The sequence below is a fragment of the Lissotriton vulgaris genome, chromosome 9, assembly GCF_964263255.1.
Source record: "Lissotriton vulgaris chromosome 9, aLisVul1.2, whole genome shotgun sequence".
NCBI classification, from domain to species: domain Eukaryota; kingdom Metazoa; phylum Chordata; class Amphibia; order Caudata; family Salamandridae; genus Lissotriton; species Lissotriton vulgaris.
In genome coordinates this window covers 593047697-593068107 of record NC_141697.1, presented here as the reverse complement: position 1 = coordinate 593068107, position 20411 = coordinate 593047697, and the positions used below count along the sequence as shown (strand labels likewise).

Genomic DNA, 20411 nt, shown 5'->3' with positions numbered 1-20411 from the left:
AGGTAGACGTGGAGGACTTCACTGGCGTTGACACACCATCGTCGTTGTGCTGAGTCACGAAGAGACAGGCGCTCGCCGTCGAGGCGACACTGCCGCTTGCCTTCAACGTTGACGCGAAGATCGACGTCGAGGAGACTAAGATCGACGTCAATACGAACGACGTCTAGGAGAGCCACGTCGAGGAGATCGACGTAGAGGAAGGAAAAGTCGGCGTCAAAGAGGAAGCTACTCCCCGGACGGGGTCTAGTGTGGTGAGCGTCTCTTCATCACAGAGTTCCCAGTCTTGGCGGCGCCGGTGTTCCTCCTCAGGAGAGTCTACCTCCAGAGCATCCTCTCCGAGGCCTGTTCGTAAGAAGGGGAGAGTACTTAGATCTCCGGACTCTTATTACTTAACAACATGGCTGCTAGACGTTTCCCCCCCCCCTGTGCTGGAAATTGCCATTTTAGTGGCACCATGACGAGCTCAGCTCGTCATCAGCACACGACACCCGTGGGTGATGACGAGCTGAGCTCGTCATCAGCATCGAAAGGGTTAAGGACCTACTCTCCCTCAAGGCCTAGGACACCTACTCCACCACAACTACCTCCTCCGCCTCCTCCTCCTCCTCCTCCTCCTCCTCCGCCTCCTCCACCTCCTTCTCCGCCTCCTCCTCCTCCGCCTCCTCCACCTCCTTCTCCGCCTCCTCCTCCTCCATCGCCTCCTCCTCCTTGATTCCGGCTCAGCCGCCTCTTCTTCCACAACAGCCAGTGCAGTGGGTCCGTCGAGACCCAGGAAACCGAGGTCCCGATCAAAGGGGAGGCATCGCTATCGCAGTGAACGTAGATCTTCCACCAGGTCACAACATCGTCGTCCTAGGGAGAGGTCGCGGTCCAGGCATACCAGATACACGGACTCTTCCAGTGACAGGAGGTATTCGCCTACTTTGTCTGACTCTCCTCCAACGATGATGTCGCCAGTGGATGACATTGTGACGTTTCACAACGTGCTGTTGAGGGGAGCTGCGAAGTTGGGGATAGCACTGACGGTGCCCACCCCTTCCACCTCGGTCATTTTTTAAACGCTACAGCGTAAGCACCTGTCTCGCCTTTTGCTGCCTTTGGTGCCAGGGTTGGAGGAACTGGCCATGGAGCTGTTCCTGACACCGACCTCGGTTAAGTCTGCCCCATCCCGACTTCAGAAGAAGTACAGACCCCCGGATTCGGATCCGGCGTTCCTGTGAACGGATTCTGCCCCGAATTCGGTTATTGTTACAGCGGCAAATAAGGAACACTCTACTGCTCCTTCGTCAAGGGTCCCTCCGGACAATGAGAGCTGTCACAGGGATTCGGCAGGAAGAAAGGTCTGCAGCAAGGCAGCCACTTCTATGAAAGCTGCGAGATTGACAGCACTGTTGGGTCCGTATGACCGCTCCTTGTTGGAGTCCCTGCAGAAATTTATTGAGCTCCTCCTGAGGGACAGGAGGGAATATTTTCATGAAATCTTGAATGAGGGCATGATGGTTTCCAGCCAAGTCATCAGCGCGGCTGCGGATGCCATTCTCCTGGCGGCTCACGGGTACTGTCATGGAGAAAACTTGAGACTCCACTCCTGGTTGCGCCTTACCTCTCTTAAGCCGGAGGCGCAGCACCGTATTGCCAACTTGCCCTTTTCGGGCACTACCCTCTTCGGGTCTCATGCGGATGAGGAGATGGCCCGCATGAAGGCAGAAGTTGAGACGCTGAAGGCGGTCGGTTTGGAGAAACCAAAGGGCCAGCGGAAGTCTCTCCGCCCCTTCCAGAGGCGCTACTCCTCCCAACGATTCCAGCGAGGGCAGGGTCGCTAAGCTGGCCAACAGCAGCAGCAACAACAACAATATCAGAGGCAGCCCTTCCAGAAGCGTCAGAGGGGCAGAGGTGGTCAGCAGGCCTCATCGGGGAATAAGGGCCCGGCTGGGTCGAAGCCCTGAGGGATCACTTCCCCCGCGTCTGTTACCCACTCCGGTGGGGGAAAGCATTCAGAATTACCCGGCAGAGTGGATAAAAATTACTCAGGACAAGTGGGTGCTCAATGTTTGCAATGGATACAGTCTTCGTTTTGTCAGCCCTCCTCCAGCTATTCCACGGGTTCGCTCGCAGTACCAGCTGCTCGAGCTTTAAGCGGAGGCAATACCCTATTAAGAAAAAGGGCAATAGAAGACGTCCCTCTGTCTCAAAGGGGAAAGGGTCTATACTCAAGATTCTTTCTGGTGCGCAAAAAGGACAAGAACGAGTTCAGGCCCATTCTGGATTTGCAACAAGCAAACAAGTGGATCCGCAGGGAGAAGTTTTGCATGTTGTCCTTGCACCAGAGTCATCCTCAGCTGCATCGAGGAGACTGTCTTTGCGCAATAGACTTCCATTTACCCATTGCACAGAAACATCTGATGTTCCTACGCTTCCTAGTCGGCACCAACCACTATCAGTACACCATACTTCTGTTTGGTCTGAAGTCTGCACCCAGGACTTTTTCAAAATGCATGGCAGTGCACCTGAGAAAGAGCAAGGTGTTTGTCTACCGGTACCTGAATGACTGGCTGATCAAAGCCTCCACCTTCCAGGAAGCACAATTGCATTTCAACAGGATGGCTGTTCTGTTGAGCCAACTGGGTCTACACATCAACATGTCCAAGTCTGTTCCGACTCCTGTTCAGTGTCTGCAGTACTTGGGAGCCTCTATCGATACTCTCAGAGCAAGCGTGTGTCCTTCGGAGGAGCGACGCTTATCGATCCGTCGGAAAGCTCAGACTCTCATGTCCGTTTTATCTACGACGGTGAGGACGGTGTCGTCTCTCCTGGGGTCGATGGCTTCTTGCATCTTCCTTACACCACATGCAAACCTCCACATGAGACCGCTGCAGGAATGTCTAGAGGATCAGTGGGACCAGAAGCGAGGGAGCTGGGAGGACAAGATCACACTGTCCCAGCACGCTCAGCAGTCACTGAAGTGGTGGTGTTCAGCAGAGAATCTCCTCAAGGGGGTTCCATTCCACAAGGACATTTCAATACAGACCATTGTGACAGATGCTTCTCTCCAGGGCTGGGGAGCGCATTCGGACCATCTGCAGATCCAAGGAACGTGGTCCCAGGCAGAGTCCACATACCATAACAATTTTCTGGAACTCAGAGCTGTTCACTTGGCACTGAAGGCCTTTCATCCGTCCTTCCAGACCAACTCCCTGCTTGTACAGACGGACGATACGACCATGATGTATTACTTCAACAAGCAGGGAGGCCCGAGATCGCGCACACTGTCTCAGGAAGCAAAGGTGATCTGACACTGGCTGTTAGCCAGAGGAATGACAATAATGGCTACCCATCTACCAGGTGTGCAGAATGCTCAGGCGGACGCACTCAGCAGGGTCGTTCAGGAGAACCACGAGTGGGTTCTAAACGACGAGGTGCTAGGAAACCTCTTCGAAAGAGGGGGCACTCCAGACGTAGATTTGTTCGCCACCGCCGAAAACAGCAAATGCTGAGACTTCGCCTCCAGGTTTTACCAACCTTGGACTCTGGGGAATGATCTATGGATCAGCTGGTCGAACAGCTTTCTGTACGCTTTTCCATCCATTCCCCTGATTCCGGCAGTGCTCATCAAGCTGTCTCAATCCGGAGCGCGAATGATCCTCATTCCTCCAGAGTGGCCTCGACAGTGGTGGTTCACGGACCTGCTCCACCGGTCTCTCCAACCCCATCTGCGGCTTCCATGTCGGCCGGACCTTCTAACGAAGTTCAGGGGGCAGATGGTGCACCCCAACCTCTCATCGTTGAGTTTGGTGGTATGGCTCCTGAGATAGTACAATATGGACACTTGAACTTTCCTGACAACTGTATGGAAATACTAAAGGAGGCTAAAAGGCCATCCACCAGGACTTCCTATGCCTGCAAGTGGAAGAGGTTCTGCATTTGGTGCACATCCAAAAATGCCGACCCTAACTCCTGCAAGGAAGATGTCCTCCTTCCATACATCTTGCAATTAGCTCAATCTGGCCTTAATTTCCATTCTATTAAGGTTCACCTCGCAGCATTAACTGCGTTCAGGAAATGCCCTTCACAAACATCCTTTTTCCAGATACCTGTAATTAAAGATTTTTTAGAGGGTTTGAAGAAGGTGTTTCCCCCCCCATTAGGCGTCCTTCGCCGTCATGGGAGCTGAATGTGGTGCTGTCCAGGTTGATGAAGGAGCCTTTTGAGCCTATTCATAAGTCTTCTCTACAACATTTGTCCTGGAAGGCGGCTTTCCTTGTGGCCATAACATCAGCGGGCAGGGTGAGTGAGATTCAGGCTTTGTGTTGTCAAGAACCTTATACAGTATTTCATGCTTCCAAGGTTGTCACGGGGACTCACCCTAAATTTCTCCCTAAGGTGTTATCTGATTTCCATGTCAACCAGACGATCACATTACCAATATTTTTTCAACATCCCTTCTCTCCGGCGGAAAGGTCCCTTCATTCACTGGATGTGAGACGGGTGTTGAAATTTTACTTGGATAAGACCAAGGACATTCGTAGGTAAGATCATTTGTTTGTGAATTTCGGTTCAGTCAGGACTGGCCTTGCCACCTCCAAACAGTCCATATCTAGGTGGATTGTGTCCTGTATACAACTATGCTACCAGAAGGCTAACAAGACTTTAGGGGGTAAGCCTAAGGCTCATTCAACTAGAGGCAAAGCTGCTACTACGGCTTTGCTACGTAACGTTCCCATTGCAGACATCTGTAGGGCGGCAACGTGGAAGTCTTTCCACACATTTGCGAAGCATTACTGCCTGGTTTCTGATGCCAGGACAGATGTGCAAGTTGGGCAGGCTTTGCTGAGGAATTTATTTACTCAGTAAGGATTTTTTCTTTAGTTTTCTTCCACCGTTGGATTTGGTTTTGGGATGGGCTTGCCATTTTTTTCACAGATTATGGCTATACACCGAGATCCCCTACTACAGAAGGAGTAGTTTCTTACCTGTAACTCCAGTTTTGTAGTATGGGTATCTCTGTTATAGTCATAAGCGACCCACCCTCCTCCCCAGTGGAAGTAAACGTTTTTTCCTGGATGCTACAGGCCTGGTTTAAGAGACTTTCAAAAAGAACTGAAAGTAACTTGCCTTTGGTTGTGCATCATGGGATACCGAGGGTCTCTGGATGGTTCCTTAAAGGCACGGTATCCCTTTTCCAGACACATAATGGCAGCCTATGAGGCTTGTCTGTCCAACCCTTCCTCTCTATCATGCAAAGGATTTTTGTGAAGGGGAGTTTCTATATGTGTGGTGAAACTCTGTAAAATGTGTAAAATTTAATGATATAATTTGGCTGTCCTTTTCACTTCAGGATGATGTGTTGGCCAATGTAGCCTTGTTAATGTCCGGCTGCATTGTTTGTCTTTTATTTTCTCTTAAGTGTCTATGCAGGACTGCAGAAGAAGACGAAGAGACTATTTTGATTGCTCCGGGTTCCCCGCACATGGGCGGGACTAGTCACAGATTATGACTATAACAGAGATACCCCTACTACAGAACTGGAGTTACAGGTAAGAAACTACTCCATCTGACTTGAAGGTATAAAAGCATCTTGGGGGAGGAGTCGAAGTTGCTGCAGGTCCAGCAAGTCCACCACAATACGATGCCTGCTGAGAGGCACTCCAAGCTCGACTTGTAGTGGCAGAGAACCGAGCAGTTCTGAAATGAGAAGTTCTGAACGAGAGAAATAACCTCTTAGGACACAACACCATACAGTATTGATGCATGACATTTGTAATTGATATTCAGTTTGAGATGAAAGAATGCTGAAGATTTGAAAAGGGTAAGGCCTAGATTTGAAAAGCCCATTCTGATGCAGACCTTCGGATCTGTTTCTACTAAACCAAAAAGTCCTCTGGATCCAAGCTGGGTCTCAAGCATTAATGTGCCAGACATGGGCTTTTGAAAGGGGAGGTTGAATGTCAGTTAGGGCCAATCTCTAAACTCATAAATGTTCTCACAATCGTCACTCCTACTTTTATTAAAGTCAGATGTTGGGCCCAAGGACCTTCCTTTTCTCCTCAAGGTCCAGGAGAAGATGGTAGCTAAGTAATTCTATGGATACCTGTAATGAAACCATATCCTGGACTGCTTTCATTGTTTCAGACTGAGCATTACCCGTTAATTACCTTTTAAAGATTTTTATTGGAGCTCAGGGGCATCTGATCTTCTGTTGGTTCTTATGGATCACTCTGCTAACACTGATCATGGCACAGCTCGTTGTTTCAGGTCATATCTGTTCATGGAGGGCGTGTTGTTAAACTTTGGCATTTGTGGTCTGATGGTCTGAATTGTCTAGTGTAGTGTGTGGGGGCTCTCCGGATTCCCCACCATTACCCTGTCTTTAAAAAGGTTACATCAAACCCTAATCAGACATAATCAAACCGCATCAGTTGTTCGGATGACAGAGACATTTTTTTGATATTTAATACAGTGTATTGATCATAAAGTGAAGGAAACTGGGTTTTTGTTGCTTTAGTTTATCCTGGTATTAGATGCAACTTTGACTAGAGTGCACTGGGTTCCTTCTAACCAGGTCCCCAGTTCCCTAAAACACGGTAATTGGTCAATTGATCCCTAATTGGCCAGGCCTATGGCACCTCTCTAAGTCCCTAGTAAGTGGTATCCCTGGTACCTAGGGCATGGATACTAAAGAGGGTTCTAAAGACCTGCAGCGTATCTTGTGCCGCTCTAAAGGACTCAGAGCCAAACTCTGGCAGACTGCCACTGCAGTATTAGCGCCAAGCTGCTATAAAGAGTGAGAACATAACATGGCACACACCCTGTGTGCCATGTCCCCTAACACTGCATGTGATATTTGTAAGTCATCCCTTCAGCTGGCCTTACGGCCCTCAGGCAGAGTGCATTATGTTACATGTGAGGACATATCTGCCTGAGCAGGTATGCCCCTGTTCCGGCCAGTTCAATTACTGACAGGACAAGTAAACAGGGAAACCATCTTAAGGTATCTACTAGGCACTGGTCAAAACAAGTTTCCCAGCTACTTAATGGTTTCACTGAAACCTATAGTGTTCGGTATCAACCACCTCCTATTAATAAACCCACACGGATTCCAGTGATGGATTTATTCATACATGCACCCAGAGGGTACCTTAGAGGTACTCCCCTAAAGACCTACTGACCTCTAGTCTGCTGGCTGACTAGTCCTGTCCAGCCTGCCACCACAGACACATTTATGACCCTCCTGGAGGTGCGAGGCCATGCTCTCTGAGGTCGGGAACAATGCCTGCTCTGGCAGGATGTGTTATCACCTCCTCCAAGCAGGATGCCTTATATTCAGCATATCAAGGCAGGAGGCTTCAAAGGCCTCCACTGCCTTTAATATGCGACCAAAGCTTACCCCAGACAGGGGTAATGCCACTTCCTGCCCAGGGTCCATTTGGCTCCAGGACAAAATTAGCTAGTCATCAGGTGTGTTCACCCTCAGGCCAGGACCACGCCCGAGGTGGGCTACCTGAAGTGCACAGACTAGGAAAATTCCACCATCTTGGTTTTTGGTGGAATTAGATCCTTTGGTCCAGGGCTATGCCTGCTTCTCACAGGAAGTGGTCATATAGAGGGTGTGGTCACCCTAAAGGTGGGTTGGCTACTACCTGGCGCTCCCTGTAATGCCCCTAAATACAGTATTTATTTATTTAGGTGGCACCCCTGATGCCTGGACCTTTGCTTCAATGGACACAAAGTGTACAAAGAAGATTGCTGACACAAGAACAGAGGAGCAACTATTGACTTGGCGCCAACCTGCCTGCTGCTTCCGACCCTCGTGGAGATACCGACTCATCCTGCCGCGTCCATACTCCAAGAACCCCAGAAGACTGCCAGTGCTTTGCAAATCGCAAGAGAACTCCCTTAGAGTATAGGAGCTACTCCCTTGCAGCCGCGGGCACTAAAGAAGCAAGGTCCAGTTCACCATCCTGCTGCTTACTGGGACTACCGATGTTGCAGCCTCCCAGGAAGAAGTCACCGTGCTCCCACATTTCAGATCTGCCCTCGTCCAAATGTGGGGATGCCAGGACCGACCGGAGCCGCACAGTACCAATTCCTCGGGTTCCAGACCCCTTGCAACAATCAATGCTTGTTGTATCCAACTCCAACACCAACACAGAGGAAGACCGACCTGTACGTCGAGGGACTTCAGGGACAGTGAGACTCACATCAAGAGTCGCCGAGCTGTCCTGTCTGCCCCTTTTCTGCAGAACCAAGACAAAGAGTGATTCTCTGGCCTCCGCCATCCGAAAACCTCAAAGTATCTCTGCCGTCAGAGCCCCACAGCCCGAGTCTGTGGGGGGGGGTGTAAAAAAGTGGCTCTGTATATACTGCACCAAAGTAAGGTTCAGTGTGCACAGAGTCCACAGACCCCAGAGGTATGACAGAGGTTAAAGTTAGATATAACCTTACTCTCTAAAGTGGTAGCTTAGTCGAGCAGTAAGGCAGTATCAGAGGACAGTGTACAGCACTTGTTGTACACAAACAGTCAGCAAATGGTCACACAAACTCAAGAACTGAACTCTTGGCCAATTGTTTTGTATATAAAATTATATTGTTGTTTTATTTTAGAACCACAAGTAGGTTTAAAAAATACTTTCTCAGAATGAGATGTTACAATTGAATACTTTCAAATAGTAGTAGACTTTTAAATGCAATAGCCACAGTTGTTGCAATATTCAACACAAGCTAAACACAATTATAACATTGAGCTGAATGGGAAGTTTTAAGTAAATGCAATAAAATCACTTTACTAATGTTTTTCTTACTCAGGGCTGGATCATGGATTCAGCCCTGGTGCATTTCCTGTAAACAGTTGAAAGAAATCGTTTTTGTCGCACAGGCGATTTTTAAGGAATGTTTGTATGTTTTGAAAATCAACACTTAGTAGAAATGTTGGTCAATACCAAGCAATGTTATCCTATAGGAGAAAATCAGGTTATCGGAAAATCACAGTTGTTACTACTTTTGAAGGTCAGTGCTGGGCACAAAGATCTAGCACTGGGATCTCTCCAGGTAACAGGTGAGTAATTTCGTTTTCGTTGATCGGATGAATTTTAAGGAATATTTCAAAGTTTCAAAACTTGACACAGGAATTTCCAAGTGAAGCCTAGCCAATGTTACCCTATGGAGAAATTCAAGTTATCGGGGGGGGATGTCCTCGTGGTCTTTTTCACTCAGGCACAGGCTGGGCTCGGCAGGTGCAGTGTGCGCTTGATTCGCGGTTCCTGGCTGGCACCAGGGGTTGTTGCTGTTTGAGCAGAACCACTGCTCTTGGGAGTCCCAGTCTTTAGATGAGCAAGGCAATCAGGTCCTCTGGAATTTTCGAGGTTGCTGACCACAGGAGACGCTTGGTTTTAGCAGGAGCCGGTTCAAGGGTCGACAGGCCTGTATGGCTGGGGCCAAGTCAGTTGGTGCCGTCCTCTTGTTAGCGGTACAAAAGGGGGTGGTAATGGACGGAGCATCTAAACCAATCAAACACTCACACCCAGTCAAAAGATCTGGGTTTAATCCATCACCGTTCTTTAGCCCACTCTGCCACCCCAGTTCAGACATGGCTATATGGAAATCAGTCTGACTCTGTGCCTCATGGGAGCAGTCCAGCCCGAACTGCCAAGCCATGCCTTCCCTGGACCGGAAACAAGCTTCCAAGGACCGGTTTCTGGCATTCCAGCCGTCTTCAGCCCGGCTTGCTTTAATCCAGTGGCAAAGTGAGCAAGGGACTCACGTCTGAGCTTGGCAGTTCGGGCTGGACTGTTCTCATGAGGCACAGGGTCAGACTGATTTGCATATGGCCATGTCTGAGCTGGGGTGGTTGAGTGAGCTAAAGAATGGTGATGGATTAAACCCAGATCAGTTGACTGGGGGTGAGTGTTTGATTTGCTCAAACGCTCCGTCCATCATCCCCCTTTTGTTTTGCTTTGTTCGCCCTAAGTTGGCAGGGTATGCTCAAACGTGAGTCCCTTGCTCACTTGGCCACTGGATTCAAGATATCCTGGCTGATGAGGATTATGAATCCGAAACAGGTCCCAGGATGCTTGTTTCTGGTCCAGGGAAGACATGGCTTGGCAGTTCAGACTGGACTGTTCCCATGAGGCACAGGGTCAGACTGATTTGCATATGGCCATGTCTGAACTGGGGTGGCTGAGTGAGCTAAAGAATGGTGATGGATTAAACCCAGATCAGTTGACTGGGGGTGAGTGTTTGATTTGCTCAAACGCTCCGTCCATCATCCCCCTTTTGTTTCGTCCTCTTTTTAGCAGCTGTACGGCAGGTCTTCTTTCTTCTTCTATTTCAAAATCGGGATCTGAGGAAGGAAGGTTCAGGGTGCCCCTAAATACTAAATTTAGGGGCGTTACAGGTATGGGACGGTCAGGGACCAATGGGTTTCTTCCCTGGGGTGAGTACACCCCCTATTCTGACACTCTCCATTGGGAGGGGGGCAGGAGCCTGCCTCTGATTGGGTAGGGCTCCCCATTCTCAAGATGGCGAGAGCCCAGAGTTGTGCTTCACCCCGCCTCCCCCACCTGAGGGATGGGGTTGGCAGAAGCTGGCACACCCCCTTTCCTCACTTAGGTTTTTCCGCTAGAGTGGGGGTCAGAACCGGTGGGGGCCAGTTTCTGAGTACAGCAAGTGGTCTGGAGAAGCTCACAAAGGCGGCATGCCTTTGAAGCTTCCCCTGCTCATCCTGGGGGAGGAGGCCTAGCACCTCGCCCCAGGATGTGCATTGTTGCAGGCCCACAAGAGCGGGTGGCTCTCTACCCAGGGGTCCAGCAACATGTCTGCTGGGTGGCAGCCTAGGTAGCCTCTCAGTCAGGACGCTGGTTGTGGGTTAGTTTCAGGGGGCAACTCTAAGTTGCCCTCTGTAGTGCACTTCACATTAAATCCCACACTGGCATCAGTGTGGATTTAATGTGCTGAGAAGTTTGATACCAAACTTCCCAGTCTTCAGTGTAGCCATCAAGGTGCTGTGAAGTACGTGATGACGACCTCCCATCACCTTATACTCTTAATGGAAAACTGCACTTACAGTGCCCAGGAATGGACCTGGATACTGTAGGGGTACAGAGCTCATGCCCTTGTACCCACACCACTGGTATAGGGCACCCAGCTAGAGGGGTTACTGAGGTATGCCAGGGCAGTGTGTTGTGGGCATGGCACACAGGGATGTGTGCAATGTTGACTCTGTGGTTTGTTCTGCACCATGACACTCAGCCTGCAAAGGCAGTGTGTGTGCTTCAGGGTACAGGGCCTCTATGGGTGGCACAATAAGTGATGCAGCCCTTGGGGGTCTTTTCTGGTCACAGTACCCTGGGTACCTATGATACCATTTACCAGGGGCTGACCTGTGGCCAGAGATGCCAATTGGGTTAGTTTTTGGGGAAAGAACACAGGCCCTGGGAACCTGATTGGCAGGTACCCAGGGCACACCAAGGAAAAGTGCATCAGTTATCAGGCAAAAAGTGGGGGGGTTACTGCAACAGAAACCCACTTTCCTACGGGTGACAGTGCCAATGGGGTCCTGGGACCCTCAAAGGTTGAGCCCACCAATGGGCTTGCTCAGACTAGACTCCCAGTCACCACCTGCAGCCTCTTTGTATAGGCCCCCTCAACTTCAAGTGTCTCCTGCAGCACGAACCTGACGCCTAAAAGCACCTCTGCACCTGGGCCCCACAGCCCAAGAAGAAGTGGACTCATGGTCTCCCTACAGGCTTGAGTTTCCCCGTGGGTTCACACAGACTGGACCCCTAGCTTGCAGGAACAAATTCCTAACTCGAAAAGTACTTACCCAATTCCAATGATCTTGGTATCTAAATTCATATAAAAATATCTGGTATTTTTATAAATTGGTGTTGGATTTCTTTATTGAGTGTGTATCTCGCTTACTGCCTTTGTGCGTGCAATAAATGCTTAGCACTACCCTCTGATAAGCCTAACTACTCACCCACACTACCACAAAAGAGAGCATTTGAGTTATCATTTGTGCCTCTGTAAGCCAATTGGGATTTGCCTGGACTCTTTACACAGTGTACCTCGGTTTGGTCTGCTATATAAAGAGCCAGCATCCTACATTAAGGTATCTCAGTTTATGTTCAACCTTCATTTTTGCCAGTTAACCTATATTTTCCAACATTGTTACTTCCTCCGAACTTACAGGTCCATTGTGGCCATTTCATCAAATAAGACTCTGCTTTCGTTGTGGTCCTTCTTCTCAAGCATTTTTTACTCCAAGTAGTGTGAAAGCCCTTTTGTAAAGTGCCCATTATGCATCTTTGAATCCTATCTTATTGTTTCTGTGCCGAATGCTTGAGGGAACTACTTCATTGCAAAACACTTGCTGTAATCCTACAAAAACAAAGACTGAAAATGAACTGAGATGTGTGTATCATCAATAAATTTAAATTAATGGTACCACTTTTGAGTTTATCTTTGTAGTATTAAGGACTGCAGTGTGGAGCTATAGACTGTGGGTTGCACACTCAGTGGCATCTTCTGATTCCCTAACTTTAATTGTAAAATACTTTTGGGAATTGATTATCCAGAAGGATTTGCGTAAGCTAACGAGATACATGAGCAATCTAGGGACCCCACTAAAAGGAGCTAATTACAACTTACTGAGGGAAATCATTGTCTTCTTTGTTTTATGTAGCAGTCTTGTTAAGCATTACCACAGGGAGGACCTCATTATTTGGAAAGAAAATGCAAATTATGCAGCATAATGCAGCTCATTTTGTGATGATATTAGTTAATTATTTTGCCAATTTTGCACATGTTGACTCTGGGGAAAATATTTCAACTCTTTAGTACCAGTTTAACAACCAAATAAAGCTATAGGCAGCTGAAAGATAACCAATCAAACATTTTTTTGCATATTATGCAGTAAATCATGTGGCAAATCCATAGCTATGTGGAAAACGCGGCAACTGCAAAATCTCATAATTCCAGTGGCTCTGACTATATTTAAATGCAGGTATGGACTTGCTCTCGCTTATGTTTAGGTCAAATGGACCAATTCTAATGAAAACAGACTTCACTTGTAAGCTTTTCTAACCAATAGTAAATTCAGCTTGGCCTCTGTTGATATCAAGATAAAGGTCTACCGCCCTACTTTAAAAGTAGCTAATGATGTTCCTCTTCTAAATGTTCTTCCAGGAAAATATCAGCCGAGTAGTTGTGCGCTACATACATGTCCTTATCGTTTTTGGCTAAGCTGTTTGTACATGTTAGCAGAGTATTGTATAAATGAGGCTTGTTTGAACACAGTAAGTAATTAGTTTATTTAAGCTCTGGAATAATTTACTTAAAAGCTCTTACTACCATAGAGCCTTTTCTTCATACTAACTGCACAGTTTTCGTCGTAGTAGTTTTGAGTTTTTCTGCATCCTTCCCCATGTGAACCAGTAATTTGTACTGATGATGCAGGAGTTTTCTGTTTGTGTTCTTTGCTATGGAATTATTTTTCATTCTTTGTGGTCTCTTCCATTGGTACACTATTAAGATACACCGCTGATGCAGCATTATCTCTCTCTCTTTAGTTCTTATCTGTTTGGAGTGAGGTTAGTGTTCTTATTTCCTTGCCCTCTTCTACAGTTGGATGAGCAGGTTTCATAGCTCATGCCAATGCTTTCTTGTTGCTCTGCTGGTGAAATGATGTTTCCTTTTTCCTCTCTGTCCCACAGGTGGACCTGCAGGCTGCGCAATTGGTACGGATGTTCGAGCTCTCACAGAGTGAGCAGAAAGTTCGTGAATTATTGGTCACATTGTTGAAGGAGGTCTTCTCGGAGTTCTTTCCTGGTATACCTTAACTATGTCACTTTTGAAGTGCTGTGTCTGTTAGCAGTTAGCACTCCCATCTGAGTTTGTGACCTTTTAGTTTGTAGTGTGTGTGTATTACTGACTGACAGGCTATTTTTATGACATACAGTACCTAATAGACAGGGTTGCTGGAATTATGTGATTTCACAGCCACAGCTTTTACTGCATAATTATGGATTTGCCACCCTTGTCACATCAGACGGGATCTCTTTTTGCCTATAGATTCAGCCTCCTGAGAAGAAAGCAAAGGATTCTGCCGCAGTAGGTTGGCACTGTTTTAAATTAAAAGTGCGTGGGCTGAGTTCAGAGTTGGCCAATCTCTACCTTTCTGTCTTCAAAGGAAGCTTACACTGCCATAGTCTGTGGTGTACGGGGGTTGCATGCCAGGGAAGTTACTAAGATAACTAGAGTCAACACAAGGAAGTAAGCCAACCAATATTTACTCTTGCAAGTATTGTCCGATACAGGTTAAAGTATAAGGTACAGCATCCCACCAGGCGATATATTTTTTCTCTTTCAGTCAACTCTCCACTGAAGTTCCCTATCGTCTCTGGTGGAGTTCTCTTTCACTTACATTCTTGTAACATCGTACACGACTATGGACCCTTACAACCGGATTTAGCAGTCAACCACATTAAAGACAAAACGTATTACATCTTAATTTTTTATACGAAGAAACCTCAAGAAAATCCATACATTCAATCCATTTCACTTCGACACATGCAGTTGTTAAACGAAAACATAAAACATAACAACTATACTAATTCACCACTAGCACTGTATAAGTTCCAGAGTAGTGTGCCGAAAAGGCGCTTCAACTTCCCATCAAAGGTAACAAGCACTATGTAAGAGCAAACCTTTTTCCCTCTTCTATACCTCCACTATCCTTCTCAATCCAAGTAACTGACTAACATATCCACCACTCAAATTACTTTAATATTTTCACTATACTAATACACCACTAATCCTTAGTGTTCCAGAGTAGCAAGCTACACTGCGAAAAAGCGCTTCAATTACGTCGGGGGTAGTAAGCGCTATATAATTGCAATTGCAATTACAAAAGCCAGTGTCTGCTTCATAATCTCTAGATTTTAAGCAAACATTTTTTGTAGATCAAACAGAATAAAAGTTATATAAAGCTCAGTGACATGTTCCAGCGCAGTGAAAAACCCTTTCCAAATGTTAGCTGGTCACCTTTTCATTTACTTATTTTTGTATTTTGGTGTTAAACTGATGCTAATGAGGAGAAACGTTTGCTCAGACTAATTTAACGTGTAAAAGTAGCTAAATAATGAAGTAGTACTATCATAAAATGTATTGCAATATGCTGCATAATTTGATTTGTCTTGACGCATAATTTAGTCAACCCAACCACATGAGTTGATCCACATCTACTTCATAATTCCAGTGGCCCTATGTAAAAGGTCTGTTGTCATTTTTGTGAGAGCTGTTTGTCTGCTAGGTGTCCACCTGTCTGTTGGTTGTATCTGTCTTCTAATGTTGGTTTATTGATTTATCTCCAAGAAATCTGTCTGAGTCCTGTGTTTCTAAAACCCTAAAGCTCATTAACAACCTATCCCTGGAAATTTAAATATAGGCCTTCTGTTTTAACAAGCATTCCCCAACTTGGGCTAGACCTGTATTAAAATATGCTCTATATTTATAATCTTGATTACATTTGTAAGCACAGTAAAATACATTGAATGGCCAGGCACCAGTTGAAAGCTTCCCTTCCAGTAGATTACAGGATTTTTATTTTTGATACTTTTTTTTAATTAAATACGAAGCAACAAAGTATTCAACTTTTAACTGTTCCGCACACCAGATGCGTTTTCAATATTGGGAGACATCCATCACTCTGGCCTTCATCCTCCCACATTGGACCTTCTGCATCATTAGTCCATTTCCAATGGTTGAACACAGGCTCCTGTGTCAACTGGTGATTTACTGAAGGATTTCGGAGTGCACCCTATCTGTGCCAGATTTTCTCCCCTTTCTTGGGGCAACTTGTGCTTTTGTAAACCACTTTTTTGGAAAAATGCACCAATCCATAACCCAGTTCCATCTTTCAACATCCGGAGCAGTCCACACACCCCATGCTTTGACAATGTTTCTTTTTGCCACACTTATAGTATTGTTCCAGTTTTCCTGATACTTAGGAGCCTCTACTTTCCACCCCATATATTTAACACATAGCGTTTTGATGTTTTATTCACGCATGTTGCCCCCCCCCCCCCCCTTGCTAATTTTTGCACTTTGTAAGTTTTACCCAGGGCATTTGTATCACCGGGCAGGCCTATTGTGTATGGAAGAATGTGCCTTTTTGTCCACACTCCTCAGGCATAGGTTGGACATGCTTCTTCCCATTTTTGCTGAAGTCATTCTTGAGTAGTAGGAGAGATGCAGTATCTTAAGTTGAACCATTTACAGCCCTGAATTTTATTGCTACCTCGCTTTGGGCCTTATGTGCCTCCTTCTACTCCATCATCAAGCTCCCCATTTCCTTCTCTCATTGCTTTATTATTTGTGTATGGTATTAGGCAAGTGATTTCGGATCTTTCAGCTACCTTTTTTTGTGTGTGCATAGGTTACCCTAGCAATCTATCCTCTAAGGGGGAAGACTCCTCCAGCTCCTCTCTTTGTGTAATTGCTTGCAAGACATGTGTGAGTTGATTACAGGAATGAGCGGTTCTTATACTGAACCACTGTGGAAATGTTTGATTACTAACGGTGAGTTCCTTTCATAACTTGAGAATGGAACACCCAGCTTAGCAGGTCTTGAGGGGGTAGAAACTCCCAGGGAACCTCTCTAGTACTGTCAGAGATTAGTGTGTGATGATGGTTTAGGACTGTGCTCAAGGGACGTTGGTGATCGATTCTCCAGATGCTGCTTCTTAGTACCATGTAGACAACAAAGCTTTCACTTAATTCAAGATTCTGATTTGAGAACACTTGTTTTGGAGCACTCCTCTAAGCACAAAAAGAACAGACGTCAGTTACATGAAGAGTAAAGACAGAGACCTGCATTCTGTAGTAATTCTGTAATATTAGCCTAGCCTCCTATGAGGAAGCAGATGTGGTCTGAGCACAAGCAAGACATAGGCACATTCCTGGATTTCCATATGCACTCTTTTTCCAGATTTATCAATTGATGTGATGTCTGTTTATTACACAAATATGAATATAGCAACCTTGCAGACCCATAAGGAAGTCTGTTGCCTGCTATCATTCTAGCCATGAACTGAGCTTAAACATCAGTGTCCCAGATGTTTTAGGGAGCCTGTGAGCTCATCAATCTCTAGGCGTTTGTTGTTTTGCAAGATGTGTGATTGACAATCTGCTAACTGTGTTTGAGGGCACTTGCAAACTGTTTGTCCCTCTCTCCCTGTGTACTTGTATACATCAGAATTGTGTGTGCCATTATTGACTGCTGTGATACCGCTCTTTCCTAGTGTTACAATATTTCTGTTATCAATGTCCTGCTTTTGATTTGTCCATTTGTATCCTTGTTCTAGGTTGTTCTGTGCTTCCCTTTGGCTCGTCTGTGAATGGGTTTGATGTGCATGGCTGTGATTTAGACCTCTTCCTGGACCTGGAGAAAACTAAAACCTTTCAGCCAGCAGCCCTTAAACCCCCTGAGCAACCAGAGGTGAGTGACCAGCCTCATGGAATCCATACTTTGCTTCTGTTGTTAAGGTCTAAATCTGTGAGGTTAACAGCACCCGCCAAGTTCACAAGTACTCTGGGAGCAGCTGCAAGTGCTATTAGCAAACACAAAGCCCCATCATTTGGTATTTCTTCCTTGGTGGTGTTAAAAGATGTGAAGCTTTTTTTTTTATCTTCAGGCAATCAAATTACTTTGTAGTATCATTGCTGGTTACTGCTTGTTATCACGAGTGTCCACGGGCCACCAGTGCTGCTGTGTTTCAGTTGGATAGTCAAATTAATCTGTGTTGGCACGTGGCTTTTTGGGGGATAGCAAAGTCAAGAGCTCATGGTTATGCTAGGAGATCACAAATGTTGAAACTGATGTAGAACATAAGACCACAAACGAGCTGACTTGAACAATCTCTGGATGACAACGGAACCATTTAGAGTACCCATCATTCCTCATGGTTGGGGCTGCTTCCGGGTGATTGGGGGCATTCCAAAATAGTGGCTGTGTAACACCAGCTTCTCGCTGCTCCCGAAGCCAGTCGTATACCGCAAAGCTGGACTCCCGTTCTTCGCCACTTGGCAACCTGAATCTGAATGGGGCTACCCTCAGGAAGGAGTAAGCCTGTATGTCTATACTCTGCTCTCACAGATATTCTAGAATTGGAGCTGCTTACTTCCAACAGCGTGCCAAAGTCAGATCCACTGGTGCATAAAAACATTTTGTTATAGCCTCCCAATCCCGCTTTTGCCCCTTTGACAGCACCCACAAGCACCAAAACATGCAGCCTGCAAAGGCAGCGTGTGGGTGTTGAGGTGAGGGAAAAGGAAAAGCTAGACAGTGGAACCCTATAGGACACAGCACCTGACCCACTATCCCTAGTTTAATATGTGTATCTATTGGGGATACCTAGAGATCTGTGTGCACACTGTCTACGCACCCACTGCCACAATGCGATCTAATACAGAATTATCACAATTAAAACAAAAGTAAAGGTGTACCAAAAAAACAAGGAAAAGTATTCAATCTGTGTCCACAATATATTCTTCAAATGTTCTTCTTTTATTCAAACAGTGTTAAAACAATGATCTTGATAGTTTTGAGCAGCTGAAGCGTTTCGTCCATACACATAGATTTCTTCAGGGCTGTCAATTTAACAAAATATGCACATATAAATACACAGAACAAGGACATTTGACAGGAATTACTAACAAAGACACGTTAAAAGACATTTATAAGCACCACACTATGTACAACCCTCTATTTGAGGAGATTGTATGTACAAAAAGGCAAACCTCTTTTGCCAAACAAAAAAACGGCACCCGTTGCAAATACGTCTATGGTGCACGCTTCATATCCCGTGTGGGCTTACCTTCTTAGCGTCAGTTCATTTATCCTTATTTCAACTTCCTGGTGGGTTTCCTGTTTTTATATCTTTGCTTTGTATAATACCTCTGCCTTCGCTTCTCTCTTTTTCTTCCTCTTTCTCCCTCTTGTCCCTGACCTTAATTAATTCTACCTTTTAAACTGTGGAGATTTTCGTTGCTACCTTCACTTCTTTACCAGACTTTTAACTTTGAAAAAACTATGGCCAAAATAAATAAAATAAGTCATGCAGTCTTGTTAAGGTGAGGGGTCTCCGAGGGTGGCATAATACATGCTGCAGCCCTCAGGGGCCCTCTCTGGTCAGAAGGCCCTTGGTACAAGGGGTACCTTTTACAAGGGACCTGCTTGTGCCCAAAGATGTGCCATTTGTTCAAGCAAAGGTTCAGTTTTGGGAAAGAACACAGGCCTTGGGAACCTGATTGGCAGAGACCTAGGGCACACTCAGTCAAGTTATCATCAGTTTTCTGGCAAAAAGTTAGGAGGTAACCATGGAAAAAGGGGCACTTTCCTACACATGTTCCTCTGTTGCAGGGATTCTGCTCATATACAGAACTATGCACAGGAAAACAGGACCTCAGTGAATAGGGGTGTACCAAACTACCGGATTAGTACCCAAAATTCCAAACCGACTAGCTATGGTGTCTCATTCGTGCTCAGTCTTCATCGAAGCTACCAATGATTAGACAACCCAGAACACGTCACTCTCTCTTGGGAATCGCGGGAGCCAGACACTCTTTTGCTCACTCACTCGTACTTGTCCACAATGAGAGTAATCTGAGACACGGTATAGTTTAAAATGTTTATTTCAACTAACGTGCTCTATGGTGCAGTACACGTGCCAATACTAGCAGCAAAATGCATAAACACAATATAGTCAGCATTTTTACAATACCATAGAATACAAACAGGGATATAATTTTATAAAAATCAGTGGAAAAGGACTAAACAACCTAACCACCCTCCCCGTGTTAAGAGATAGTTTATTTAAAAAAAAGAAGACCTCTGGGCTTTGTCAGCAGACCCCCATACCAATACAATGCAGTTGCATGCTCCTGCGATAACTGTGAAAGGTACATCAACAAATTCTTCTGCAACACACCATTAGTTAGAGTTTGTAACCACTCAAATACATCTGGTTCTATCCCCATAGTTCCATAGAGAACAAGCATTTGCAATGCAATAGGTCTCACATTAGGAAAGTTTGAGCTATTGGTATTGTAAATGACAAATTTTGCATTTATGTGTTGGTTTTGAAAATAGCTAAATTAATAGCTTTGTCATTTACAATTCCAATAGTTTTAACTTTCGCAAATGTGACACCTATAGTATTTGTAATACAATATGTGTTGTATTTACGTAACTTAGATGTATTTATATTACAAATAACAATGGCTTTTAATTTTTTTAAATAATACTTAAATAAGTTATTGTAATGTATAATGGCAATAGCTTAAACTTTTGTAAATAACTTTTGTGAAGATTATGTTCAGTGTATTTTATTGTGACTAAAATCCAAGAACAGAAG

The 20411-nt window shown here is 45.7% G+C and overlaps 1 protein-coding gene across 1 annotated transcript in view; it reads left to right on the top strand.

Annotated features, from left to right (window-relative positions):
* The window catches only part of TUT1 (terminal uridylyl transferase 1, U6 snRNA-specific), a 356703-nt gene that overhangs the window by 86547 nt on the left and 249745 nt on the right, over positions 1 to 20411 (top strand). The window contains exons 4-5 of the mRNA XM_086938188.1: positions 13710 to 13824; positions 17361 to 17494. Coding sequence (XP_086794314.1) covers positions 13710 to 13824; positions 17361 to 17494 — 249 coding nt within the window. The remainder of the gene's footprint in view (positions 1 to 13709; positions 13825 to 17360; positions 17495 to 20411) is intronic.